Source organism: Chiroxiphia lanceolata, chromosome 1, assembly GCF_009829145.1.
Source record: "Chiroxiphia lanceolata isolate bChiLan1 chromosome 1, bChiLan1.pri, whole genome shotgun sequence".
Lineage (NCBI taxonomy): Eukaryota > Metazoa > Chordata > Aves > Passeriformes > Pipridae > Chiroxiphia > Chiroxiphia lanceolata.
The window spans coordinates 66,381,575-66,409,077 of record NC_045637.1 but is presented as its reverse complement, the minus strand read 5'-3'; the positions used below and the strand labels follow the sequence as shown (position 1 = coordinate 66,409,077).

At 36.2% G+C, this 27,503-nt stretch overlaps 1 protein-coding gene across 2 annotated transcripts in view; it reads right to left on the bottom strand.

Annotated features, from left to right (window-relative positions):
• The window catches only part of LPCAT1 (lysophosphatidylcholine acyltransferase 1), a 61,175-nt gene that overhangs the window by 10,304 nt on the left and 23,368 nt on the right, over positions 1–27,503 (bottom strand). For both annotated transcript variants that reach the window (XM_032710547.1, XM_032710634.1), the window contains exons 7-10: positions 23,515–23,549; positions 20,955–21,009; positions 18,029–18,111; positions 6,681–6,806 (exon numbers count right to left, since the gene is read on the bottom strand). In XM_032710547.1, coding sequence (XP_032566438.1) covers positions 6,681–6,806; positions 18,029–18,111; positions 20,955–21,009; positions 23,515–23,549 — 299 coding nt within the window. The remainder of the gene's footprint in view (positions 1–6,680; positions 6,807–18,028; positions 18,112–20,954; positions 21,010–23,514; positions 23,550–27,503) is intronic.

Below are 27,503 nucleotides of genomic sequence, written 5' to 3'. Positions count from 1 at the left end.
TTAGTTCTTGAACCGTATTAGAAGTTACCACAAGGGTTTAAGAACCCTGGACACAAACTTTTTGTCTTTTACCTTAATTATAAGTCATATGTGTAAGCAGTTCAACATGAAAAAACACAGTCTAGAACTAGCTAATAAACACCAAGCATAGAGAGCTAGGAGGAATTCAGGTCACCTGAATATGGCTGTATTGTAGGACAGTAACATAAACCAATTATGTTTCCAAATTTACTAATGTCACTGAACAGGAAAGACCTGATACATCCTGCGTAAAAAAAAAAAAAAGATCAGGGATTACATAATAGAGATTATACTGTTAATCCTGTTTGTCAGTGCTCATTTTTCACATTCAGTCCAGAGCTGGACACCATTATAAGGTGACCTACACAAAATTATAACAGTGCATACAGCCACAGAATTTCCTCAGTCCTTCTTCTTGCAAAATCAGATTTTGACTGATGAACAAACAACTTTATAATTCTGTAGATATCTACTTCATGGTTGGTTATTTTTTTTCCCTAAGTCAAGCTTCCTGTTTCCGTTTTGCAAAAAAAGTCTTACAATGAATATAATAAATGATGCTGCAGGCATGCAAGGAAAAGTAGATTCTCTCCCTAATACAACATCAAGCACATCTTGATCAGCAGGTTTCCTCTGAAGTGATTTAGGGTAACATGGGCATCCAAACTTTCCAGTCTGAAGACAAAAGAAGGCAATAAAGTCTCCTACAAGATCCTTCTGCAGTCGCCTGTTTTTCTGTTTGCTGCTGCAGACAAGGAAAGGCAGTTATTTACAGAACTCAAAAGCTCACACCAGAATTGTTCCCAGGCTGCAGCTGGGACTCCTCAGCAGCTTCCTCTCAGTAACAAGAATGAATAAAATGCTTAATATCAGCATTCTCAGGAGCTTCTGAAAAAAGATAAGAGCATTTTTGATAGGAAGATTATCTGTTACATCAGCTCCAGAACTTGACTGCTTGCTGTACTGATCCTTCCTAAACATCATGGCTTTTAAGTAAAAATACAACTACCATGCTGCCTGTCATGACCTATACTGACCAAATATTTATTACCTAAACAATGCCAAGTCCTGCATTTCTGAATTATAAGATCTGAAGATGGTCATGCAAGAATTCTTCCAGAGACCTATGGCTCCCACAGAACATTCGTATGTTCTCCATCCTAGCATTAAAGCACCTATCTTGAGTTCTAGACAGTATGAAAAGAGGAGTGAGACACCCCTCTGCAAACATTCACTTTTCACAACCGAGTAGAAAAGTAGAAGAAACAACAAAAAAGAAATCCATAGAGGATTTGAGATGCACCCAGAACTCAGCTACTCACATGTAGGATTACATGCAAGAAGTGTCCACAGATAATACATCCCACTGTAGTAGCTGAAATGGATTTTAACTGTAGGATAAGGACAGCTGGCATCTAAATCCTTCCTTGAGATAAGCCACCATTGACACAGAATATATAGTCCAACATCTGTCCCTAAATCAGAGATTTGGTTTGCAACAAATTGACTCAAAATTCACTTTCTATAACTGAGAGAGTACCCCTTTGGTGAATAGTATTCAAGACTTGCAAGATCTCCGTCAGTAATTAAATTTGAAAAGCTAAAATACAGTTTGAAGGCAAAACCTTGTATGGAAAATAGCATGACTTACCACAAATCTCACAGACATCTTGTGGTTTGTCTTTTGTAAATACAGAAGATGTGAGCCAATCTCAAAAGCAGTATGTGGATCAGTGAGGCAAACACTGGTTCAACTTGAGTATAGTTGCATTGTACTTCTGGTAATCCAAGATGGGTTTGCTTCCCTCTAGCCCTTCAAAATCAGAAAGTAATTGACGTGTTGATGACCAAAGCTGCTATGCTAAAGTTTTCTGAAGCCAAGTGCAAGTCTCATAAATAGGTTCTGAACCAATGTGAAATGGCTTGAATGTTTCAATTCCTTTACCATTTTTACTTTTATCTCAATGGAGGCCATAAAAGCTAGAAAGCCAACAGCGAATGTCTTTACTGATGAAGTCATGCTTGTTGGTCTAATGGCATCCACGCAGGATCTAGGTTTTATGATAAAAAATATTATTTGCTGTTGTGGTGTTTTGCTTCATATTTTTAGGTCAGTGCACACTAAAGAGAAGAAAAAGCCATTCCTGAGTCCATGAAGATGGAAAGGACATTTTTCAAGATTAATATTAAATTCTGAATATTAAATTCTTCACAGCAGACTTCACAAGGAAAACCAGATCCCTGAAGGTAGAATATTTTCAGCATAATTACCATTATTTTTAGCAAGTAAGCTAGTTTTAGCTGCATTTGACTATTTGAAAACAAACTCCCTTCTTGCATGCTGGGAACCTGCCAAAAACCTTCTAGTGTCTCCCAGAGCTGGAAGAACAGCTGGATCCTGTAGATAGCTACTGTAAACTGCAAGCACAGAGAAACATGCCCTAAGCCAGAAAAGCACAATACATTCAGTTTTGTGTCTGCTGATGTACTTCTGTGACACTTCATGTCACAATGGAGAAAGGATACTGAACAGCTGCAAAACTGACCTTCTTGAATACTCTGAGTATTGCTCTTATCAGAAATGCAGACGGACAACATCCTCCAGAAGTTTTTTTCTTTTTATAGATGATCTCTGAACACTTAGAAGTCACTGAACTATTAGTTAGCTGTGAGGGTTATTACATTGGAAATTCAAAGTTCTGCCTACAGTTTGGACCACCATTTCAGGCACACATGTAAAGCAGAAGTTTGCATTGTAGTCTGGATGCTAAAGACCGTTGAGCATGAATAGACAGGCATCAGGTCTATGAGGTAATAAATTACTCCTTACAGATCTTTTTAGAAGTCTATAGTAGCATTGTCTAGTAGGATCCTCACAACTGACTTGATAATACTGGAGAGTAGTAGTCAAAATGGAACTGCTCTTTAGTTCATGTCATTCTTACCAAAATACTAAGGCTTCTCAGAGACAGCAGAATTGATTCAAAACCAGTCGGTTTGAATTTCATTGAATTTCACCAGGGCCAGGGAGTATGTAAGGAGGTAAACCTTGCAGGCATGCTAAGGCTGTTGAATATTCTTCCAGGGCAGACATCACTACTACCCATCACATGGGTACAAGATGCCAATAATACTCAGTGCAGAAAAGCAAAGAGACGGTTAGGAATTCAAAAAGAATTCAAACCCAAATTGCTGCCCATTACTAAAGATAAAAATTACTGAAAGTAATCCTACTGCAAAAGCTAAGAAGTCTAAAAAGGCAAGAACAGTGGATTTTCCCAAAATATGACCTGAAAAAGATAATGTGGTGCAAACTGTATTTTTTGAAAGTAAGACATAATCAGCAAAGCCATACTGCCTTCAGTGAAAAGTACGAAGAACCTCAGAGTCTGTTCTGTGTACTAAAGGAATACACCACACCAAGAACCTGCCAAACCAAAGAGGCTTGTGCCACATGACACCGATAATAAAACACACATTCACCCTTTTACCATATGATAGTTTTGCTGTATTTTCTATACCCATTGCTTTTTGATGGACAAAGTGGAGGCCAACTACCACGCAGGAAGACAACATGTGTCATTTTGGACAAGTATCAGTGCTGCCAAGCTTAAAAAAAAAATAGGGAAAACAGATACATAACCTTAATTTCTAGAGAATATTTTTTCCAAAAAGACTTTAAATTAATAAGAAAAATCAAGAGGTAGAAAACAGTGACCAAAACAGAAGGACGTAACACACATCTGCTTTTGCTATATGTTCCAAATCATACCTAGGCTTTTAAAAGTGAAAGATTTGGGATAAAACAACTGTGAAGTAAAAAAAATAAATCAAGCACGGCATATGCAAACAGATGATCCTTAATCTGGCTCCAAGTTTGACAAAGTTGTTGCTTTCTTTCTCCTCCCCTTCATAACCTATACCCCCCCCAAAAAAAAAAAATGTGCAAAAGGTCGGGACCACTAGAGTAAAATTTCAGGTTACTTTAAGACCTGACTTTATAAGCCCCATCTAACAGCATGCAGAACACAGTCACTAAAAAAATTCGACTCTGGATTGCAATATGTGCTCCATTTGGCTTTTTTTTTTCCCTTAGAAAAGAGAGATATCTCTAATTTTCAAAACCCAAAACAACTAAAACTGAGAACAACCACAACTGAAAAAATTAGAAAACCGAATTCTGTAAGAAGACACTGATGGTCTAAAAGCCACTGTTCCATAAGAAAGGGGAGCAACAATTAAAGTTGGAAGGTCCTTCTAGTTCATGACCAAAGTGGATACAGGAATTAGAACAAACAATTAGAAGTTTGAAACAATAGAAACAAATCAATTCAAATCAGAACTCAAGGATCTCCTTGCAGGCAACTGCCATAAGGCAGCTCATAAAAAGATGGAGATGAGACTTGATTAACTGTATTAACACCTCCTGAAGGAGATAATCCGAAGACGTCTTTAGTAAGGCACAAAATCCAAACAAGACCCAATGTCTAGAACACGGTAATAGACCCAGCCCAAGTAAAAATAGACTCACTTTAAACAGTGGGGTAATTAATTATGCAACAAATAATCAAATGAAGCAGAGGATTTACAATGTATAAAAACTATAATACAGACTGCATATAGCTTAGTAATCAGCTCATTGGTCAGACATAAATTATCAGTCTCAAGAGAGGCATGACTGCTTGAGGACTAACGAATGCACAATTTGAGAAGGTTAGTCTATGATCAATTGACCTCTTTGATAAAGCAGTCATTTTACCAAGGAATTCAGAATGAAGCAGCTGAGTTTCAGCCAGCTATATAGCTCCATTAACAGAGCCTGAGCTCTTCGTTAGATGAAGCATGAGAACTCACTGCTGTGGCTGCATGGCTTCTGGACTGAATCCCAACCAGCTGAGCACAGACCAAGTAATTTTTCAGAAAATGATAATGAATCCTGTAGATACATAATGTGTACAGAAATAACTCTCCAGTATAGCAAACTCAGGTCTATATTGATTTCAAAGAATGCAAATCAAAAAGGAGTCTGAATTTGTCTCACTACAGAAATCTTTTAAAATTGCATGTTACCTCAAAGGTATGTCATTGCTCAAAAGTAAGTATTAACACTCCATGAAAAATCCATTGGATAAAACTTACTGCTCCAGTCATTTAGCTATGCAAGTGGATGATCTTATTGCCTCCCTGGCCTCAAAACCTTTGAATAAACAGCAAAATGACTACTTCTATCAAATGTGCATTAGAGATGAAGTCATATTACAATCTTCATCCAACTGTGCTAGAAAAACACCATCATAATAGCCTTCTTATCGGCACATACCCAACTCCAGACAGGATATTTCACCAATGAATAATTGCTCAAACCAGAGAGGGAACTTTTGGGCTGCAGGGAACTTCACTCACAAATGCATGTAATTGTTTTAGAGGTCAAAACAAAAACCCAGAAAAGCATAATTTGAAAGAACAGCTTTAAATTGAGCAGACAGAAGCCAGGACAACTTAACAAGAGGATTAAACCGAATCCTGGGATTATCAACTGCATAATAAGAGACGTGGGTGGTTGTTTTGTTTTGCTTGCTTTTTTTTCTTGATACAGTAAATTCAGAGCCTTTGAAACAAAGTGAGAATCTTTCTTTGCCCTTATAAGTCTCTCCTGTCCTAATGGAAGTCTTTTCAGATGGAGGTCCTGACAATGGATTAATATATGTTTATCATCTGAATGCATAGTGTATAGCTGTCCTACATTCCTTATTCTCCAATACAGCTTTGCTCTTCTTTATTTTCATTTATGTACACAAGCTGAAGATGAAGGAAAAAACAGTGAAAGGAAATAACAGTACAGAATGAAAACATGAAACTATGCTCTATACTTTCAGGGATGAGATAAAAAAATCAAGAAGGATGTTTGCATATTAAAACAGTTAATAGGATGAGGCTGCACATGTAGTTTGTGGTTGTTGAACAGGATGACTGAAGAAGCAGGAGAAAAACTGGAAAACAGCAGCAACAAGTTCTACTATTTGGTTTATGTGAATTTTTCAGGTTTGCTGAGGCTCTTCTGAAAGGTAAAGCCAGCAGGAAATGACACTGTGGGAAGAGAGAAGAGAAGATCTAGGCTGCATATACTGAGCTACAGTTTCATTAGAAAGTCCATCTGGCAGCAACCTACTCAAAAGATCAACTACCACTTTCTGCTGCTTGGGAAAGGGTGACCCCTCTGTCCTCACTATTACGAGGTTAATCCAGTCACAAGACTGGATGTCCTTGTTTGGCATCCCTTGTTTTCCGTTCACAGATGTCACAGGAAAAGGCAATTGACTCTTAACTGTAACAAATATTAGGAATCCCACAGTATTCCTGACCCTCTTCAGAAAGTGTTTTTAGTTTTGCTCAGGAATGACTGCTTCAGACTCACTCTGCTGACTTGTCAGACGGAAAGTAAGAACTTTACAACCTACTTCACAATCACTAGGATTTGGGGTGCTGCTTGCAAATCAATTATAGTATTGGTTTGATTTTATACTGGTGTTTCCCTGATCATAATATGACAACATTCCATATATATTCATAAATGCAGTATTTTTATATGAAGGGAAAACTATATAAACATGGATATATAATAAATATGCACCTTACATATAAATATTGTATATGCTCACCCAAGGCTTCTCACAAGCTTTGCAAATTCTAAAAGACATGTATCTGAAGGCAGACGAAGTTGTCCTTCAGCCAAAGCTAGCTGACAGTCTTCAAATGTATAATCTGTCACTGAAACTCCCAGCGCCCTTGAATAAACCAAAGAAACACCGTAAATGAGACAATCTAAGAAAAACTAACACAATCATCATTTTTTTTTACAGCAAGAAATCCTGTATTATGCTCTCTAGTCTGAAAAATTATAAGGAAGAGCCTACAAAATAAGCTCACATAGAAAGAACAAAATATGGACTCAAACCACTGCAGAACATCTATTTTGACTTTGAGTCCATCAAAATATGCAAAAACAAAAGAGAAAAATTAGGCAGTGCATAGTTTCATAGACATATAAATTAATCTATATTTTCATATAAGTGAATAACAAGGGTTTCAAGATTTTTAATCCAGAACACAAATATATATTTATCAATAATTATTTTCAATATTTTTATTATTATTGATTTATTAATGTTAGTGTAATCACTTGAGCAGACAACCTATTACTTTCTGCTAATACTAATATTATATGACAGGTGACATTTCTCTATAAAGAACAGCTAGAATATAACATATAAAAGCAAGTAGAGTTAATCTCCATGCAAGTACAAGTTATTTTTAAGTGCATGACGTAAGAAAGGTAGAAGAAAAAATACTCCCGAGCTTTTATATATCAACAATTAAGTATTCATTTTTGCTTTACGTTTAACTTCATGGTCTGTAGTAATAGTAGCACCACAATATACTCCAAGAAAACCCTGATATTGTAGCTGCCCTTCATTTGCTATGCAAAGTTGAGAGAAAGACACTTTGGTTTGGAAGAGGTCTTTATGATTTCAGCGTAAGATAACATTTAGAAAGGAAACACTGCTCCGTATGAGTTACTCCTGTGCCATGACTTCCATCACACTCGATTTTACTTATACTAGTAAGGAACATTACCTCCTTTATGCAGCTTTTTCTAGTTTAATGAAGCCTCACAAAATTTTTTTATTGACTTACCTTCATTCTTTCCATCTACAGTTTGTCTAACTTACTACTAATCACCTTTTTCATATGTGAAGTTAATATACACTCTGCATTCAATTCTATGCTTTATTATAAATAATTCGATCTGTAACTGCAGTTACTTCTCATGCAATGAACAATTTCTGTTAAGCAGTCTGTTCCTCAGAATCTCATTCTAAAGCCTTTGAATGCCAATGTAAATAACATAAACCACTTCTCTTTTTCCATCAATTAATTGTCAAACTTCAGGAATTCTAAGATGTTAGTAAGACATGCACTTAACCTTAAAGCTACTGGTCAGGGTTTCTCTCTTCTCTTTAAGGCTGACAAAGTCAAATATTCAGGAAGAACACCTCACTAATAGATATTCAAGCTCAAAAGTACCAAATACATTAAAGATAGGTATTATTAATAAGCTATTTCTGAACAAAACAAGGATATACAAGGTAGTTATCTTGAATCAATAGCCTTCCTTTTGCCAAGAAGAAACAACAAACAGGAAGAAATAAAAGGAAAAAGCCAACTAAAACAAAAATATTCAGGTACATAGAAAAGTCATCTTAAAATCATGCAGACTGTTGAAGACTAGATTGCCTCATATTGGTGATCTTAAGCAATTAAACTCAGTTCCTCCAAATTTTTCTCTTCTTGATGTGCTTCTGTTCCTCCTCCTAAGAAGTGTCCTAGTAGTATTTGTAAATCAGTAAACACTTAACCGAACGGCCAAGAGATTCTTGTGATACCCTACTTCACCTCATAGACTTAGGGTTAACATAGTAATGAATATTATGCAAAATACAGATGAAGAACTCCCCCATGCTGTGGGGACTTAAATCCATTTCCAAGTTCAACCTGACTTAGAGATCAGGTACTGCGACTTTGTCAAAACTTCTGTTTTACAGCATTTAATATAGTGAGTATTTAATATAAAAGATTAAATCACTGGTATGTTACAATACAGAATCAATTTTCCTCAAAAGAAGAAAAAGGAGCAGATGAGAGAAGCAGAGTCTATCCTGCCAGTTGAGATTACTTCCTATTCCCTTCTTTTGTAGTGTCTGTGTGCTCAGTCATCCCTATAGCCTTTCATGTCAACTGTCAGTGAAATAGCTGAACCCCTAGGTCAGCAAGGACATGCTATGAATAGTACTATCAAGAGCAGCATACATAAAAGAATATGGTAATTAACAAAGATCTTGTCCAGCCAAGCACATTACACCAAAATTTATCAGTTCTTAAGGCCACAGTAGGTACAGTATGCAAGAGAAATACAGGAACTTACAGGCAATCAGCTAAAGCACAGGGCAACTACATCTAAAAGAGGAAGCTGGTTAAAAATAAGTTAAAAGAAACTGGAAGGGTAAAGTGTTCCTCTGTTGCACATATTAGGGGATCAGAAGTAGTAAAACATTTAACAAATAAGACTCTGAAAGGACAAAAAAAAAAATTAGTGTGACTCAAACTGATTAAAGGTGGCAATTAGAATGAAGAGACTTTAAAAAAACCCAAACGAAAACCACAACCATTCCCTCAAGGAAAACAAGAGAAGAGAGACAAGTTAAAACATAACCATAAGGTGGCAAGCCAAAGCAAGAAACAATAACTTGTTAAAATCAAAAGCATGACGCTTTTTGAACGCATCAAAAGAAAGATGACTAAGAAAGATCAAGGCATTCAACCTGGGGGGAGCGTTGAAGACTGACTGACTGCCATCTCAGAACCAATGCCAGATTTAAATAACTTCTAAATAATGGTCCATGAACATGCTGAACGAGCCTAGCCAAAGAGGAATTAAAAAACCCAAAACAAATAATAAACAAGCAACCAAAACTTAAGATCCAGAACAAATTCCAAACAAAAGCAGGGATCACCTCAGACTTAGCCAAACCACCGGGGGAAAGATAACCTTCATCTTTTTATAGCTTTGTGCAGCTCTAATAAAAGGCATGGTATTGGGCCAGTACAGGTAAATGCCCAACACTACTAATATCTGCATGTAGGCTGAATGTCAACACATATACAAAACAGGACTGAGAAGGACAAAAGCAACTTCTCTTGTTCACCTGTTGGCAATTTTCCAGCCATTGGACTTCAATATACATACATATACACGTCCAGACTTTCACAATAACAAAGATCAGAAGTAGAGAAGGGAAGAAACAACTTTAGTTCATAGCAAAGTTCAGTCATAGAATCAACCAAGGCCAGATAGAGTCCAAGGGGTTCTTTAGTTCAGAAGACAAATTACAAGTTGTATAGGGTTACCAGTTTAAAGGACCCTGATTTCAGCTCAGAATGTTGAAGAAACGGAAGGTGGAGAACACATAAACTTTATTATTTGTGATAAGACTTGTGAATTTTTCAGTTTCTTAGAATAAAGCCTGGCATCCTAGAGCTCTCTGTGAGGCTCAGGTACAACTGCAACTCACAGGATTTTCTACAGAACCAGTTACTAAACTATTTTAACTTATCTCCAGGGCAACCTTTCTCTACTTCAACTGGAAAAAAAGAAGAAAACAGATAATTTCAATTTGCGATGAAAATCACAAGTGCAACTCCGTATTTTTAGTAAACTAGAAATAAAACAACTTTTCCCATATCTTTATTTAAAAGTATTTTTTTTCCTCTTCATATTACCTCTGCTTTCATAGCCAGTTAACCTGAGTCTGGCCTTTTTGATGTTCAGCAAATTTGTATGGTCTGACATGCATGTCTGGCTTGACACACCTTGAGGCTTTTTCCCTCCCTGCCTTCCCTGAAATGCTGGCTATTTACCTTTCATGATATCATATTACATAACATTTCAAAGTCAGTAAGTCACTTCAAAATAATAAACCCAAATGAAGGAAAACCCCAGAAGCTTTCCTGCAAACCCAATCTGTGACACACAACAGTTGTACTTATTATATCCTGGTGTCTTACATCAAACAGCTCCCTACATCTAACACTTGCACAGTCATAATATAAAGTGAATGATCAACTTTCTCATTTTCTGCATACCAATCCACTAGGCATGCAAGAGGTTGAACATAAAACAGAATGTGACTGCTGTAATATGATGAGAAGTGAGAGAAAATAGTACAGGCAATATTGTGACATTCAGAATCTCTGCTTCAACAAAAACACTTTAGAAGTGTTTTAAGTTGTTAATAAGAAGAACTGTGAACTAATGAATACTCCACAGGCTCTTTAAATCAGCTATAATCTTTATAAGGTGCTGAAAATATTAAGATCACATCAAATTTGGTATTTTTCATTATGAGATGTTCAGCAAAAAGAGAGACAACACAGTGGACAAATAACTCCAATTATTAGTAGCCATTCGTATAGGAATTTCCTGAACCAGAGACCACTCATACCACTATGTTTTAGAATTGCTTATTAACCACATTTTTTTTTTACAGTATATCTCAGCTCTGATGGAGTCACTTTATGTACCTGGTAGTGAATGCCACAATTTTGTACATGTTTTAAAGACTTACTCCATTTAATTTCAGCTGATCTACTGTTGAGTGCTTTCCATCTCTTCTGCCACGGAATCCCCTACTATGCATTTCCAGGCCACTCATCGATTTTGCTGACCTTCAAAACAATCCTCCACTATTTTTTTTTTCAACCTTTCCCAAACTGAAGAGTTTTTACCTATTTAGTTTTGGAAGGCCAGAGTAGACAGTCCCTTTTTTCTTCTCAGACTACTACTTTGTGACATTCTCCAAGCAAATGAAAGTCTAGTCAGGAGTCTGAAGTTCACATCAGGAATAGAGTATCTCATGATGGTTTAATTTTTAGACGGAAAAAGAAGCTGCCAACAGCTGCATTTCTCTCTGTCTGAAACTGGGTCCTGTAATTGTTGGTCTTGTAGACTTGCACATCACAAATCTTCAAGGGGGAAAAACGAGGCAGATTTCCCTTGTGTTGTCAGCATTCAAAAATCTAGCTGAAACCAAACTGCTGCAAATTATTACTTAATTTTAAAAAATTTATTTCTTCCGTGAGAAAACAAATGTAGCAAGAAGTTGCACAGTTAACCCTGTTCTGTAACTATGTTTGCCCAACTGCCACAATTACAGCATTCACAGAAATGAACAGAGTGCACAATGTATTTCTCATGTCCATTTGTGTATGTGACCTGAAACCCAAATAAAGCACCAAATCCTTTAGGTTGGCAAAGACCTCTGAGATCCTTCCTCTGAGTCCATCCTCTGACCGATCACCACCTCATCAATGAGGCCACAGAACTAAGTGCTATGTCCAATCATTTCTTGAACACCTATAGGGATGATACAGGGATGCCTTAGATGGTGTAAAAAATGCAAAAAAAAAAAAAGATTTGAATTTCAAAGTTGAATGCTAAGAGTCCAAGCAATAGCTGCGCAGAATCAGATACGAAACTTCAGACAGCATAGGCACAGAGCACAGCAGCTTTTCCAAAGTTAGATTTAACTGACCACTGAAAACAACAGATAAATATGAGATAGACCAGTAAGCTACTGTAAACCCACATCCTCAAGGCTACTCTTCAACAACCAGCACTACTGTATCCCATATAGTGGCAGAGATCACATACTGATGCTGCCAAAGCCTTTGAGAAAAAAAACAAAACTGATTTTGACTGCATAGAAGATGAAAAAAGGTAAGATGGAAACAGAAGACTATCTGTAATATTCTTTGCCTTCATCAGCATACTGGAAAAAGTATTAATTTTTCAAAAGCAAAAATGTAATGCTCATATGTCAGACTGGTAAGTTGTTGCTCTAACTATGACATGCTCCAACAAGTGGAAAGGATCCTGGCAAGCATTTGACAGAGGAAATGAAACTTGAAAACATCTATCTTCCTTACATGTCTAACACGCTGCATTTTAATTGATTTCAGCATCTACTGTAAATATGAAAATATGTCTTTAAATGTTTGTGTCAGTGAGGAAGAAAAACAAATTATTGGAAAAATGCAAACTGGACTATTAACATTTTGGTATTTCTACAGGAAGTCTGCCATACCAGGCTCACCAAAAGAGAAACTTCAGAACTCCAGGCCAGTGTCACACATAGAGCTATAATGCTGAGTTTAGCATTACAAATATCGGAAAAACAAAATGTTCAAATCAGGAACGCTGACAGAACTTTGGTTCTGAGGTTCTTGCAGTTTTGAAAAACAAAGAAGCAAAGGTATCCAGTTTCCATCAAGTTTCAGTTTAAACACCTACCCCCTGCAATAAGAAAATTAACAAATTTGCAGTATTTTAGCTTCTGTTTTTTCCCCAAATTGTACCATCTAAACCACACTCCTTCCTATTTCAAAGATAGTCTCTGTAAAAGAAATTAAAGGAAAACAATTTGTGTTTATATCTTAATAAGCTACCAATGGGTCTGAGTATAATTATCTAATCAGTTTACATCTGTAATTATGGGTGAGGTCACTTTAGACTTGCACAAAGGGCCTGCAGTGCAAATGTTCACAATTAGCTGCCTACACCACCACTGGCTTATCTACGTACAAAATGAATTTTTCCAACTAAATAGAAGCTGAGCAACTGACATACTCCTTCCAAGTATATTTGAGACCTAAGAGATAGCAAGGTAACAAACCAGTTTGTTTTTTTTTTTGCAAAATGGGAGTGAGAGAGTTACCTACTTTTTCTTTAGAATAGATTTTCTATACTCTAAACAGTACTTTGATTACAACTATTGTCTTACAGAATAAAGCTTTAATGAAAATTAGGTGTTTAAGAATCTATCCAACAGGCAAAAGGCTACAATCCCACAAGGAAAAGAGGTAACTATTTTTTTTTTTTAGGGGAAAATAGCCCAAACAAACCACAAAACATAACTAACTTTAACTGGGTATAAAAAAATTAGAAACTACGATGCAGCAAAACAACACAGCAAGGTAAAGGATAAAAAGTTGCAATTGATGCAGCTAAGAAGCACAAGACTTTTTAATGCATAAGAAAAAAATATCAAAAAATAACATAACTTACTACTAGTGAAGGATAGTAAAATTGTCAAGAGCCAAAAATAGCTGTGATATGCAATAAATACTTTACACTAGGAAACAATTAAGATGACATATCTTATGAAGAAAATTAAGTACTTTCCAACGCTCTAACAGTGGTAGAGATGTTTTCTTTATCACTATGAAATTTTTAGAAATTAATACTTGTGATGGCAAGGTCAAATGATTTGTTCCTAATAATTCTGGAAAACTGGGATTACAGTCTCAAGTGGCTGACAGTTTTACAACACTACCATAGTTCAAATACATCATGACTTAATCCTCTGAAGACAAGAAAAAAAAAGTGACAACACAGGCCAGAAAGTTTGCCACTTAACTAGAAAACATATAGAAGAAACTCTGTAGAAGGTATTAAATTAACAGATCAAAACAACCTATGTTGACTACCATCAACAGAAGTTTATGCACAGAAGACTAAAATGATGATTTTGCCTAATACAAAAGTGAGGTAATATAATATTTACCCACATGACCATAATATTTACCTACATACCACCTGACTGGCAAGGTGGTTTTAGAACTGTGTTAGAGCAATAAAGAACACATAAAGTAAATTAAAGCTCAAGACAGTACCACAGTTAATTTATTGATTTTAAAGAGAGAACTTGCCTAGACTGTTGCCATATTTAAAAGCATTCAACATTGAAAGTGACTCTAAACACACTTTTTGATAGCATGTTGCGGATGAGATGGGCATCAACTACACAGAGTAGCAGTCAGAACATAGTCAGAAAGACCAAACAAGACAGACTCACTCAAACAAAATGCGTTCTATGCGAAAATCAAACACAAAGCATATTGCTAAGGAACAAGTAGGGGACCATACTTTAAACAGCAGATTAATTTCATCTGCACATAGCTCTTGTGCAGAATAAGCAAATGATCCAAAGGAAGACAGGTATATTCAGCAGCAGTGGTTATTCCGTATGAGTAATTACAATTCTGATTACACAGATAATCCCCAAACAGAAGAAACTGTGAGCTGCATGATTGCAACAGGACTGCATGATTCAAGATTTTGGCCCAATGCTATTAAGTATGTATCTGTCAATGAGAAAAAGGCTGAAGATCACAGACATCAAAATACTGGTCATCACGCAGGTGAGATTAAGAAATGCTTTTAGAAAGAAACTTTGGATTTTTATGGATGCTGTAAAACTTTTAAGGCTGGGATCTTACTCATCTCTCTGATGAGAAGTGCTGAAAGATATCACTCCAGGGTAGTACTGCAGAAGCAAACAGCTGCAGTTCCAAGTGAAAGGTCTGTAGAAGTTGTGACCCTTAAATTCATTATCTGCCATGACAGTGTCCTTTAAAAAATGGAAATGTATCACCTGGGTTCTTGTGGAATTTGGTTACAGATCAGTGCATAATACTGAAACACTATTCATCAAGAGATCAGCTCATATTACATTTGAATTAATTAAAACATGAAGCAGGTTTATTTTAGAAAAGAAGTCTGTGAAATGAGGTCCTGAAAAGCAGCAGGAAAGGATTCTTACAAAATGGTCACCCAGACTGCAGGACTTTCGGTCACATCAATGAGATGATCATCCCCAATATGGTTGTTGTGGTTTAACCCCAGATGGCAATTAAGCCTCACAAAGCCCCTTTCTCACTACCCTTGGGTGGTAAAAGTGAGAAAACTCAGGTTGAGATAAAGACAGTGTAACTGGGAAAGCAAAAGCTGCACACACAAACAAAGCAAAATAAAGAATCCAATCACCACTTCCCTTGGGCAGGCAGGTGATCAGCCATCCCCAGGAAAGCAGAGCGCCAGAGGGCTCTCTCAGGCACCACTGGGAAGACAAACGGCATCACTCTGAATGTCTCCCTTTCCTTCTTCATCCCCCAGGTCTATATGCTGAACTTGATGACATATGGTATGGAATGTCCCTTGGGTCAGTTGGGGTCAGCTGTGCCCTCCCAACTCCATGTATGGCTGCCTGTTCCTGGCCTGAAATAGAGTGAAAAGGCCAGGCACACTTTGGATTTCACTTTTTGGGCAAGTAAATTCATCCAACGTGCAAGAAACTAATGAAGCAAACCTCCAAGAAGGACAGCATCTCTTCCATCAAATATTCAATTCATATGCATAAGTGAACAGGAACTATCTAGAGACCCCCATCACTGGCATCTGTGGCTGCCCATGGAAAAGCTAATCAAATAAGGTTAAACCAAATGATTTTCATAGAATCAACAAGAATAAGCAGCATAAGAATCAGTTCTTATCAAATTATCAATCAAAATTCTTCTTGTCAAATGTTTTGTTTAACACTTAATAGCAGCGGTTCACAAGAAAAAATTATTGTGAAGGCAAACAATTTCAGAAATGGAAATTGTACCTATTGCTGCACTCAGCAACTTCTATCAATTTCCCTTGGAATCAGAAGCAAGATGTAAGCTTTCCACAACACTGGTTCTAGACTCGCAAATACATTATTATTTGGGACTGCCACCTCTGATGCTGTAAAATATCCAGTAGGATTAGACTATTCCTCCAGAAAAATATGAAAAATATGGGGAAGAAGGGGAAAGCAGACATCGAAATAGATCCTGGTCCCTTGACAACAAAATGTGACACTGCCACCGACTTAATCTTCAAGAAAAGCTAGACAAATCTACATGAAGCAGCAATAATGCCATTTGTTCAGCAATGTAGAATAAAAGGCTAGCACCAAAGGGCACTTGAGATACTTGAGCTGCAACTGCTACAGCTCCAGAACAGTCTGACAGCATCTGAGTTGGTATCTCCTGTACCAAAAGCCACAGGAACAAACTGGGAAAGTCTGGAGAATTGCCACTAGAAGTAGGCATCTGGAAGCCATCAGAAGTAAATAATTTTTGACTATGTTGCTGTTAATTAACCTATAGTTATCCATGGTATCCAGGCATCAATATTCTATTCCATTCTGCATTTTAACTTCAAGACTTTGATATCCCATCATATTTATTTTCTCATTCACATCAACAGAGCACCTACAGCCCCTTCTTCATCTCAAAGCAAGTTGTATTTGATGACCCTCATTCTGATCCCCTTTAGACCTGCATCCCACTTCTGTTACCCCAAATACTTAATTCTTCAGGGATGGGAGAAACAAAATAACGTCTAAGCACACATAGAAGGGAAGGCTTTCAACACGCCTGTTGTTGTAAACTTCTGTAGGCTTTCATAATTTCTCCTTATAACACATATATATAACATACCTGTCATCTGATTGGAGCAGAGTTCAGAATGAAGGTCTAAGAACATGGCCTTCTATCCAAAGTCTGAGAACAACACTTAACGTAGTGCCAGCCGTCTTAAACAACAACCAAAGTCTTTGAGGTCAGTGTACAGGTCCTTTTGTACAATGGATCAAGTACTGATCTATCATTATATTATAGTCCTAACACCCTTACGAAAAACTTCCAGACCTGCATTCTGCTTATAAACCAGAGAAGAATTATCACTTACTATCTACAAACCGGCCTTCAGCTTAAACCGGTAACTTAGAAACGGAAGAGAAGTTGCACAAAGGAAATTCAGATTTCACAAGTTCTTTTAAAATCAGGACTACGAAGATTCATACATCTCTCAAGAATTATCAGTGATCATAGACCTGAGGGTTTGCTGTAAATACCAAAAAGGGTATCTATTGACTAATGGAGGATTTACTGAAAGGACAAAGAAGGAATGAACAAGAGGGGTTAATCAAAAATAAAACAAAAGAGCAAAAGTATTAAATGTAGCCTTTATTACACACTACAGATAAGTGTTCTAAGTGTTGTCACATGAACATTCGATTTCAATTAATTTGCATTGTATCAGTGTTCTTCCAACAGAAGTGACTTTCCTGTACCTTACTGTTTGAAATAACCACAGGCTAAAAATGAATATATGAAACTATTCTTAACCTCATTAAAAGAGTCACAGCTTAAAATGCAACCTCAACAGCACAAAATTTGGTTACATTAGCTTTCCTAAAATTCACCCGTACCTTTCCCCCAAAAGACTAAATACCCACAGGAGCAAGCAGAACTGGCTCAATATATGAAGACACATTAAAAAAAAACCCCAATCAACCAAAAATAAAACAACAAATCAAACACACCAGCTCCTACAGTTCTTGCTGTATTTGTGGCTCCCTGGCCTCCTCACAGAGGAAAGCAATTGTTATGTAAAAAGTTTGGCAGACTACAAGCTTCATTGCAAGCAGGCAACTATGCCAACTTGATTTTGTGATATTTTTTCATCCTAAAATTAAAATCACACATTATCTATTTTTATTCTGTATTACAAGATACTTACTCTGCCATTACACGTCTGACGTTATTGGCATATAACACTGGATTTTTTCTTTCTTCTTCTGAAGGAATATACACAGGTAGAAACTGCATAAAGAGAACTGAATTATACCAAAAATATTTAACATTTTAAACAATCTCTCTTATAGCATTATGGTGAAAATTGTGTACAGTTTTTGGTACTTACAAAATTAACAAAAGGACTATAGAAAAAAATTATAATTCAACTCTTAAATGCTTAAGCATATGTCATACTTCTAGAAATTCACATAACATAGACTCTGCTTGATTTTTATCTCATGGAACCCAGGCAGAGTTTTATCTTCCTTTCATAAGTAAGACTAGGAATTTTTAAATAATTTACAAGTATTAGCATTTTCTTGCATAAACCTTTCTTTTACATTCTTTTGTTCAGCTCTTTCCAGATAACCAAAAAACTTTACACTGGTCTTTAAAAAATAAAATAACAACTGGGGAATAAATATGAAGTAATTTCAGCAAATATTTCTCAATAACTTTGAAGTTAGCTGTATTTTCACAATTACATAATGGTATGATCAGCAGTACTCTAACGTTGCCATTAGACGTTTTTCCTATAATGGGCAAATCTTGAATTTATTTTGAGTTTTGCTAGTTTTGCTTATATGAACTACTGCAACTGAAAACATGTAACTCCTGTCTTCTAGGTTTACATTACAAGCAGATACACCAGCCTGATTTAATATACAAAAGGACAGAGACTGTGAAGTTAACAGAGGTGGAATAACTGTTCCTTCAACTTCCAAGTCCTATTCCATTTCTTTGAGTTGCAAACTGCTGTCAAGTCATTCATCCAAAGACAGAACAAGTTTGAAGATGAGGAGATTTCAGAGGTGCTCTACATGTCCGTGCCTAACTTGATATAAATAGCATGATATTTCAACAGCACTCACAAAACCAGAAGAACTCTCAGCTGCTGCAGGTTGTGATGGATGTATGAACACTGAAGCAGACAGGTCACCAAAACAAACTGACATGAGCCAAAACAATCTACATGTGCAGATGATCATATCTCTGTTCTTCACAACACTCCTTGCATGCCAGTTCCAAGTACAGGATGGATAGATGGGCCAATATTTACAGAAACCTATTATAAAACCTACATAGATGCTTGATTCTCAATATACATACTGGATGACACATATGGTATGTTAGAACATATGTTATATGCAGAGAAGCACAGACTAATTTTGGAACCTGATTGTTGGCTGTTTAGCCTTACCAGCTATAATTTAATCAAAAACAGACCGATGTTGTGTTGTTCTGTTGTATGTCTCCCTGAGTTATCGCATCATCAGCAGTAACTGTGGTATCAAGGCTGGTTGGTATTTGCTAACATCTCTGTGCTGATGGAACAGAGCAGGAATAAAAACCAACAAACTTTGGAGACCAGGGGAAAAACATGGCTTTGAACAACTAGTTTTTCTTCTACATTCCTAAATCTGCCACACTTCCCTACAAAAACAGATTCAACAAGTAGAACTCAAGTATTCTGCCTCATACTTGAAAGCAGCCTTGAAAACAGCTCTGTTCCTCTACCCTCTGCCAGCTCCTGCTCTAGTATAGAGTACTTTAGAAGGCCACTAGTTAGTTTGCCTTTTTTTTTAAAGACTATGAAAGATCATAACTTATTATGCAAGATCTGTAAGAGCTACAGAAACTCAGCATCTGCTAGCAGCTGCTGCCTCAAAAATCAAGAAAGCTCAGCAGTGTTCACTTCTGTGTGAAACAACATTTTACTTGCCTAGGGCAGAAAAACATGTTCCTGAGATAGAGTAAAAATCCTGCCAAGTAACTGGTTTGTCCTATCCCTGCATAAGGCAGTCACTCCCTGGCCTTTCTGTAAAAAACAGGTCACTATTTTGGGAACCAATTTTTTTTTTTTTAAATATATGCTATTAATAGCTGATGATATCCAACTAAAGTGATAACACAAACCACAAATTTCTACAACAGATACAAACATTCAGTGGCTGGTATTCTGTACGTTCATTAATTTTGAGAATAACTGATTGCATAAATAAGCAAACACAGAGCAATGATAAGTACTGTGATTAGCATGCATTATATGTCACTACTGTAACACAATGTATGTAAATATGCAATAGTTCTTCCTACTGATTTACCCTGTCATCAGTTCCATCTGTCAGAGCTAAATAGCTGCTTCATTATTCAGAAAGCAAATGAATTGCAGAACATCTGTCAAATATCCTATATAACACTTTCCAAATACTGTAATTGTCCACAAAATGTAATTACTCTGTCTAAAATATATAAAAACAATTTAAAAGGAATGGCTTTAATTGTTTTTGCATTGTCACTACAATAGTCTTCAGCCTTAGGATCACATAGTGTTTTCCTCAAAACAAAGTTAAGAATATAGATAGATTTTCTTTCTGTTTTCCTATTTCACATTCTGACTAGTGCAGTCTAATTAAAAATTAGCCAGACATTAAATAACCTATCCAACCTATAAGAAACCACCCACAGTTTTCCTCTACAAGACAGTGCTTAGTTTGTACACCAGCATTCACACACTTGGATGTCTAACATACAAAGTTGGTACACTATTTGGAATAGTAATCAGGCCGTTAAAAGACAAGAAATTTGTTCACAAAAGACTCTTTGAACAGAGTCAGAAATTTATCTATTCAATTTAAATCAATAAGAAAGTAAAGTCTTATGCCCAGGGGAAAACTGTATTTTGCTATTCCATTTTTAGACTACATTTTCAGATACAGAAGCCATTTGTCTAAAATATAAGTGGTATTTTAACCTGCTTTTACAGACAAACATACAAAGTTTGAACACAAACTTTTACTGCAGAATCAAGTACAATATTACATGTTCTGAACCTGCTCAGAATAAACTGGGTTTCTTTTTTTACTGACCTCGATTTCCACAGAATTGTGAAACTGACATAAAGTAAGCCACAGAATTTCAAACCTAAAAGGAGCAAAAGATGGGAAAGGATGGAGAAATAAAAAATTATATGTAGTGAAACAGCAGTACATTATACTCCAAAGTCTTCAAGTAGCATTCCTACTTGCAGGTGTGATTATATTCAGATAAAAAAAGTAACAGAAAAGGTCTTTGAAAGTACTTCTACACATTAAATTTGGTAAGGTGCAACAAAAGCAGTTTACACTGAATTGGCATCTTAAAAAACACTCAAAAGCAGGAAGACAAACAGTAAAAGATAACGTATGCATAACGTGTAAAGAAAGATTGAGTCTGTTTCAGGAAAATGCTGTATTCAGCACACAGTTAGCAAGATTAATTATAACCACTGAGATTTTATCATTACCTTGGTTTGGAATCAAAGTTCATTATACTGCAGAAGTCTGTTAATGAAATTCTACGTGTGCTTTATTAGTCTAAGATACAAGATAACTGGAATCAACTTGACCTTGGAAAGCATTAAGGTTCAAATCCAGGAAAGGATTTAGTAAATCTAAATTAGGGAGCAGCGTTAGTAACCCCATTTTTATACAGTATCTAGGTAGTTATGGAAGTCAATCATTGTGAGGGGAGGGCTGGTCAAAATCCTCGTACGCAGATGAAGTGCAGTTTCTAGAAGCAAAACCCTACTCATTTTGTTATACGCTCATGTAGGGATGCAAAATATTTTCCCTCCTTCCTTCCTACTCTGCTTCCAACGCATTAAAGTAAAGAAAAGGATCAAGAACAACAGTGGAATCTGTGATTTGAAGTTTATGGCACTGATAGGAAACATCAAAGTCTAGTTTGTAGGTCCTTGTCCAAGAGCATTAAAACCCCCCAAAGAGTTATAAGTAAACTTTTCTCTCTGCCACCTCTCTGGAATCCTAAGAGATTAAACTTTAAATTTAAATAAAAGTCTAAAACTGATAGAATCTGTATCTAACTCAAGTCTAACGTAGAGAAAATTTAAGTTGTATACTATAGTCATTCTTTGTTTTCAAGGTAGTCAGCTGATCTGCTCTGCATACTGTCAAATTAGGAAAAACATTACTTTCAGTAAGTGGAAGAAAGTGTGTAAGTTTGCATGTGACAAGTTTTCAATCCACTTTATAGGTTAGAGCACCTTTGAACAAACAACACTCCTGGATACAGCAACATTTCCAGATTAAGTTTTGGCTAACACTAAAAGAGAGTAGAGACATTTGCTGAGAAAAAAACTGTATCAGTCTTAACATTATTTTCTGCTAAGACATCAGAAATACATTTTGGGTCACTCAGCAGAATTAATCCTAATTAAGTACAGCTGTAATTTAAACTGACCCAGTCAATTTGTATAACATCACATGCTGCCTCAGATTCAGATTCAGCTTTAATTTAATTTAACTTTTTTAGCAGATGTCAGGACTTCAGAATTAAGGCTTTGTAGACATTACAGTGATCTGAGGCAACACACCTACAAGTTTCTTCCCTCTTCCTCCTTTTATGTGTTCTTGACTCCTCAGATAGGACACTATACTGGAAGTAAGCTACTTGCCTTTCTCCTCTATGGTTGAGTTACTTTTTCAGATGAATTGCAGTGCAAATGCAAGGGAAGAGGTAGGAGCTCATGAGAACAGAAATTCCTTCATGCAGTAAATGCTACAGTGCCTATTTACATTATACACTCTCATGGATTCACTAACTTTTAAAAGATGAACTTTTAAAAGTTATCAATTAATTCCTCAAGTCTCCAAATCTAGTCATGGCCTTAATTCGACTTGGTTCCCAAGTGCAAAACTAACTGACAAAATTCTAAATTACTTGAATCTTGGCTAATCCCAATAGTTTCCTTGTTACTACTAAAATACAGGATCTCAGGTGCGACATTTAAAACAATACAAAATATTAAAAAAGCAGTCAACTCTCCTTTACTTAGGGTTCAAAATTTCTTGTTTTCACCTTCACCTAAACATTTTAGAATTTCTATTCAAATTCCAGCATGAAAATAATGCTTAAATTTTTTTTTAAACAATCAGGAACTGCTTCATTTAATATTTTATATTACATGAATTTGCAAAACCGAAGTTATATTTGGGCAAGACAATGGAAACAGCATCTCCAAATTCTCTGAGTTGACTTTTTCCATGAGACTAGACTAATTTCAAACAATAGCCCTACAGATTTTATACAGTAATATACCAAATCAATTTGCAGGCAACAAAATACATAGAGCAGAAACAAGTTGTTTTACTTTAGGCACTTGGCTAAAAAAAAGTAAATTTGAAATAAAAACCTAAAACCCATTCTGCAAACCAACAAAATCATAGTAGCAGAAGTACACTGTTTATACCTGGATTTCTCTAAATCAGGATTATCATAATTAGGGAATAATAGATAAAAGCTAAATTAATCCCAAAGAATAATCCAATAACCAGGAATTGGTTGACTATATGTGCCTGCAAGTCATGTAAATAAAAACTAATGGAGGAAAGCAATCATGATGCAAGCAATAAAACATAAACCACTTACGCTCCTGGCCCTTGCCATGTCCATGTGATTGTGTCCTAAGAAAAGAAGTATGACAGTTGCAATTAATTACTGTGCTTTCAACTTTTTACACTGCAGACAGCATAACTGACAACTTTTTATACTGCAGACAGCATAACTGACAACATAGGACTAAAATGTTTTCATGGAAATTTCAATGCCCTGTTTGCAAAAGTTCTTAACCCTGTTAGGAATCAGCCTATCTTTTACACAGCTAGGAAATACCCAGTAACACAGGTCTTAAGCACCAAATATCTACATTCATAAAACATTTAAAGATCTAGGGATTCTTCAAAGGCTGTTAGCCTTCAAAAAGAAAGTTACTTACTTAGTTGATGTTCTTTGATATGCATAGTCCACACGTATTTATTTTCTTAGCCCACCCTGCTTGACAGTGTCCCTACAGTGTACTTGGATGTCCCAGCAATAGATATGAACACTTTAACACTCCTGAAGTGTCCTGTGGAGATGACTGTAAGGAAGTCTGCTCAACCAATATGAAGCAGTAGGATGGGTAAGACCTTATGTCTTGCCTCAAACAGTATTTTCACAGTTGCCTTTACACACAGACACCATACATCCACCTGCCTGATCCAAGAATCAAAGGGTACATTCTAAGACATCTAAACCTACAAATTTACTCTCAGGGAAGATCATCAGCATTTCTGCATGGCCAAAATGAACACTGTGTGAAACACTAAGAGAGGACAAACAGCAGTGAAAGCATTTGTTAGATGCGAATAGCAAAAAGGGGTCAGAGACCTGGAAAGGAATATATAACAGATATGAGGTAACAGGAAGGAATATTACAGTAAAAGTCATCACATTTTTAACTGTAAGACTAAGAAATAGCACTGCAATACTTGGAGACAAGATTTAAGAGTAGAAGTAAGAATCTAAAGACCTGAAAATTAGTTCTAACTGGAAAAAAAAAGTTCAAGTCATCAATGGAAAGACAAGAGGACTCATTATATTCAGGTTTCCAAAAGATTAGATCAGAAAGATATTTATTTCAACTTACTGAAAATGTTCCAATGCAGTTCTATTCTACCATCCAAATCCATTTTAGAGAGTTCAGGTGATCACATGTGCCAAGACCATGAAAAACCAAGTCAAACTCCAGTTTTAATTACCATTTAGAGCAAAAGGCCATCATAAATAAAAATGAAAGAAAGCAAATCCATCCATAAAAGGTGAAAAATGTGATTTAAGTAATAGAATAATTCTTTATCATATTTTGTTTGATTGAAAATAATTGTTAAAAGTGAAGTTTTAAATTTTTAGTGGACCTTCCTAATATACTGACCTTCCTCTTCAAGCCATTGTTCTATCTATACCAAGTAAGATACCTACACAAAAAGAAGACTTATCCATGTAGCGATCTTTTAGAACTTTACTGTCTATAGCTTTATTGTTACACTGTTTCTGGCTATTTTGATGTCTCTGATAACACTGCAAGTAAACACATTATGGAGTTTGGTTTCTTTCCACAAGGAACTTTCCTTTACAAACCCTGAGAAACCAGTGTAGACAGCTAATAATTTATCTAGACATTAGATCTGCCTTAAGAGAACACCACCACGGCATTACACATACCCAACTCAGCTCTCTAAATTGCAACAATGCAGAAGGAGATAAAGAAAAATGACCTATGCTATAGCAGACTCCTACCTCATAAAAATATCCAATATTTTTATGATAAAAACAGCAGGCAGACAATGGGAAGTGGCATTTTCCTTACCCAGTTACCTTAAATATTTATCACTGTTACCAGCTTATGCCTATGGACAGCATTCACTTCAACAGCATTCGGAGTACACTTTGAAACTACTGTATCTAGGTAATACTTTGAATTGTGTGGAAGTACATAAAACTATAGGATGGCTTGGGTTGGAAGGGACTTTTAAAGGCCATCTATTCCAACACCCCTGCAACAAGCAGGGACATCTTCAAACAGATCATATTGGTCAGAGCTCCATCCAACCTGACCTTGAATGTTATCCTATCTAATTTATTTCCCCTCAGCATGGGAGGAAACAGAGAGAAGAGCCATCTTCTATATAGTTTGAATTTTACAGAAGAAGATACTGAGAATCATGCCAACCTTTAAACAGCAGATTGGTTGTTGTTTTTACATGTTCAGTCAACCCTGACATACCAAAACTGCACAGGAGATGCTGCCAAATCTCTTAGCAAATAGCAGTTACTTGTGGAAGACACTGGGACATAAAAACACATTTAAAATGGCTCCATGATAATTACACAGGTATACAGCCTTTCATAATCACCAGTACTCTGTTTCTTCACTTGAATTTTCTGTCAAAGAAAATATGTGTAAAAACAAATTGCTGTACAACCTTATGATGAAGGCATTAGAGCATTTATTTTAATTAGAGTATAGGCAATAGCTCTCAAGCATCCAATACCCAAAATATTACCAAATTAGATAACCAGTAGCAAATTTTGAATCTAAATATTTTAAGCCTTAAAATTTCTTTCTGCTCATGGATCATACTAACATACTACTCCTAAAGAAACATTGATACAGGACCAGAGATGTCATCTAACACAAATAATCACAAGCCCCAAGACAACAGGTATCCAGGGGGCAACCCTGACTATAAAAAAAAAATAAAACAGAGTTCTTCACAGTAACCAGAGCTACATTTATTTGCTAGAAAAGAACTGAATTTACTTCTTGCCTTTCGTCCACTGTAGAACAGCAGTGCTTTCCCCAGTTCTTGAATAGAGTACAACGAAATAAACATGTAAGAGTGCCCACACCTACTACATTCACCCCAGGCTCGGATCTCAAAAACCCTCCCAATACAGTAGGTGCACTCAAATCAAAGACTATTCTCATCTGTACTGTGGAACTGAGAGCTCTGAATGTAGATCAGAGCAGGTACTTCAAGTGAAGAGCAGTGGGGTGACTGCACACAATGCGTATCTGGAATTCACTGGCTAAGCCAAGATCTTAAGAAGTTCCTTTCTAAACCTAAAATTATAATATGCAGCAGTTAAACAAGACAACAAACAGGAAGCCAGGGACAATTAAAGTTTGCTACAAGTGGTGTCTCAGTGTATGAAAAACAATATTCTCTCCCTACTCTGTTGTTCTTACATGTGTTGTAGTCTAATCCCAGCTGGCAACTAAGTACCATACAGCTGCTTGCTTGCAGCTGTATGGTACTAAGAATAGCTTAATAACTGAAATAAAATAATCTAACTCTGCATCCTAACCAAAATAAACCTCACCTTCATGTACCACATCATATTCCTCCTTCCTCTCCTCATTCTAACTCTGATACAACTCTTCTGCAGCCCCCAAGCTAATGTAAAAATCAAATAGTTATGGCAATTAGCACCCCCTTCATTAATGCTTAGATCTTAGGAATGTCTCCAGGAAGTAGACATTAGGGGTTAAATGACTCAGAAAGGCACTGAAAACTAAGTGTTTCACTGCAATTAAAAGTACTGGGGAAAAGTAAAGTCCCATGCACAAATTCATGCCAGCTCACAATGGATATCTAGTTGAATAGTTACAGGTTTTTTTATGATATTTTGCAGTAACACAAAGAAATTATGAAAATTTTCATTTGCATTTATATTGACTTACTTCAATGTTAAAAGCTCACAATTTCTGTCAATAAAGTATTAGGAACATGTAATATTAGTTTACGAACTTTGCATATTATGTACTACAGGCAATAAGGACATCTCAGTGCGCAACTGGATTAAAAGAATCTTTTTTCCTGAAAATAAAACAATTGTGTAATGCAAAGTCCCAGGCAACCTGCTACAATACACTTTATACTATGCAAGCATAGCAGGCTGCTATTCTCGTCACAGTGTCTGCAAAGATGATTTTTGCATTTGTTACTGCAAACTAGTTGACTGCCATCACATCTTGTCTCAGTCAAGAGATGGTCGATGTATATCGACTTTGTTTGGGTACTTCTCTTTTTTAA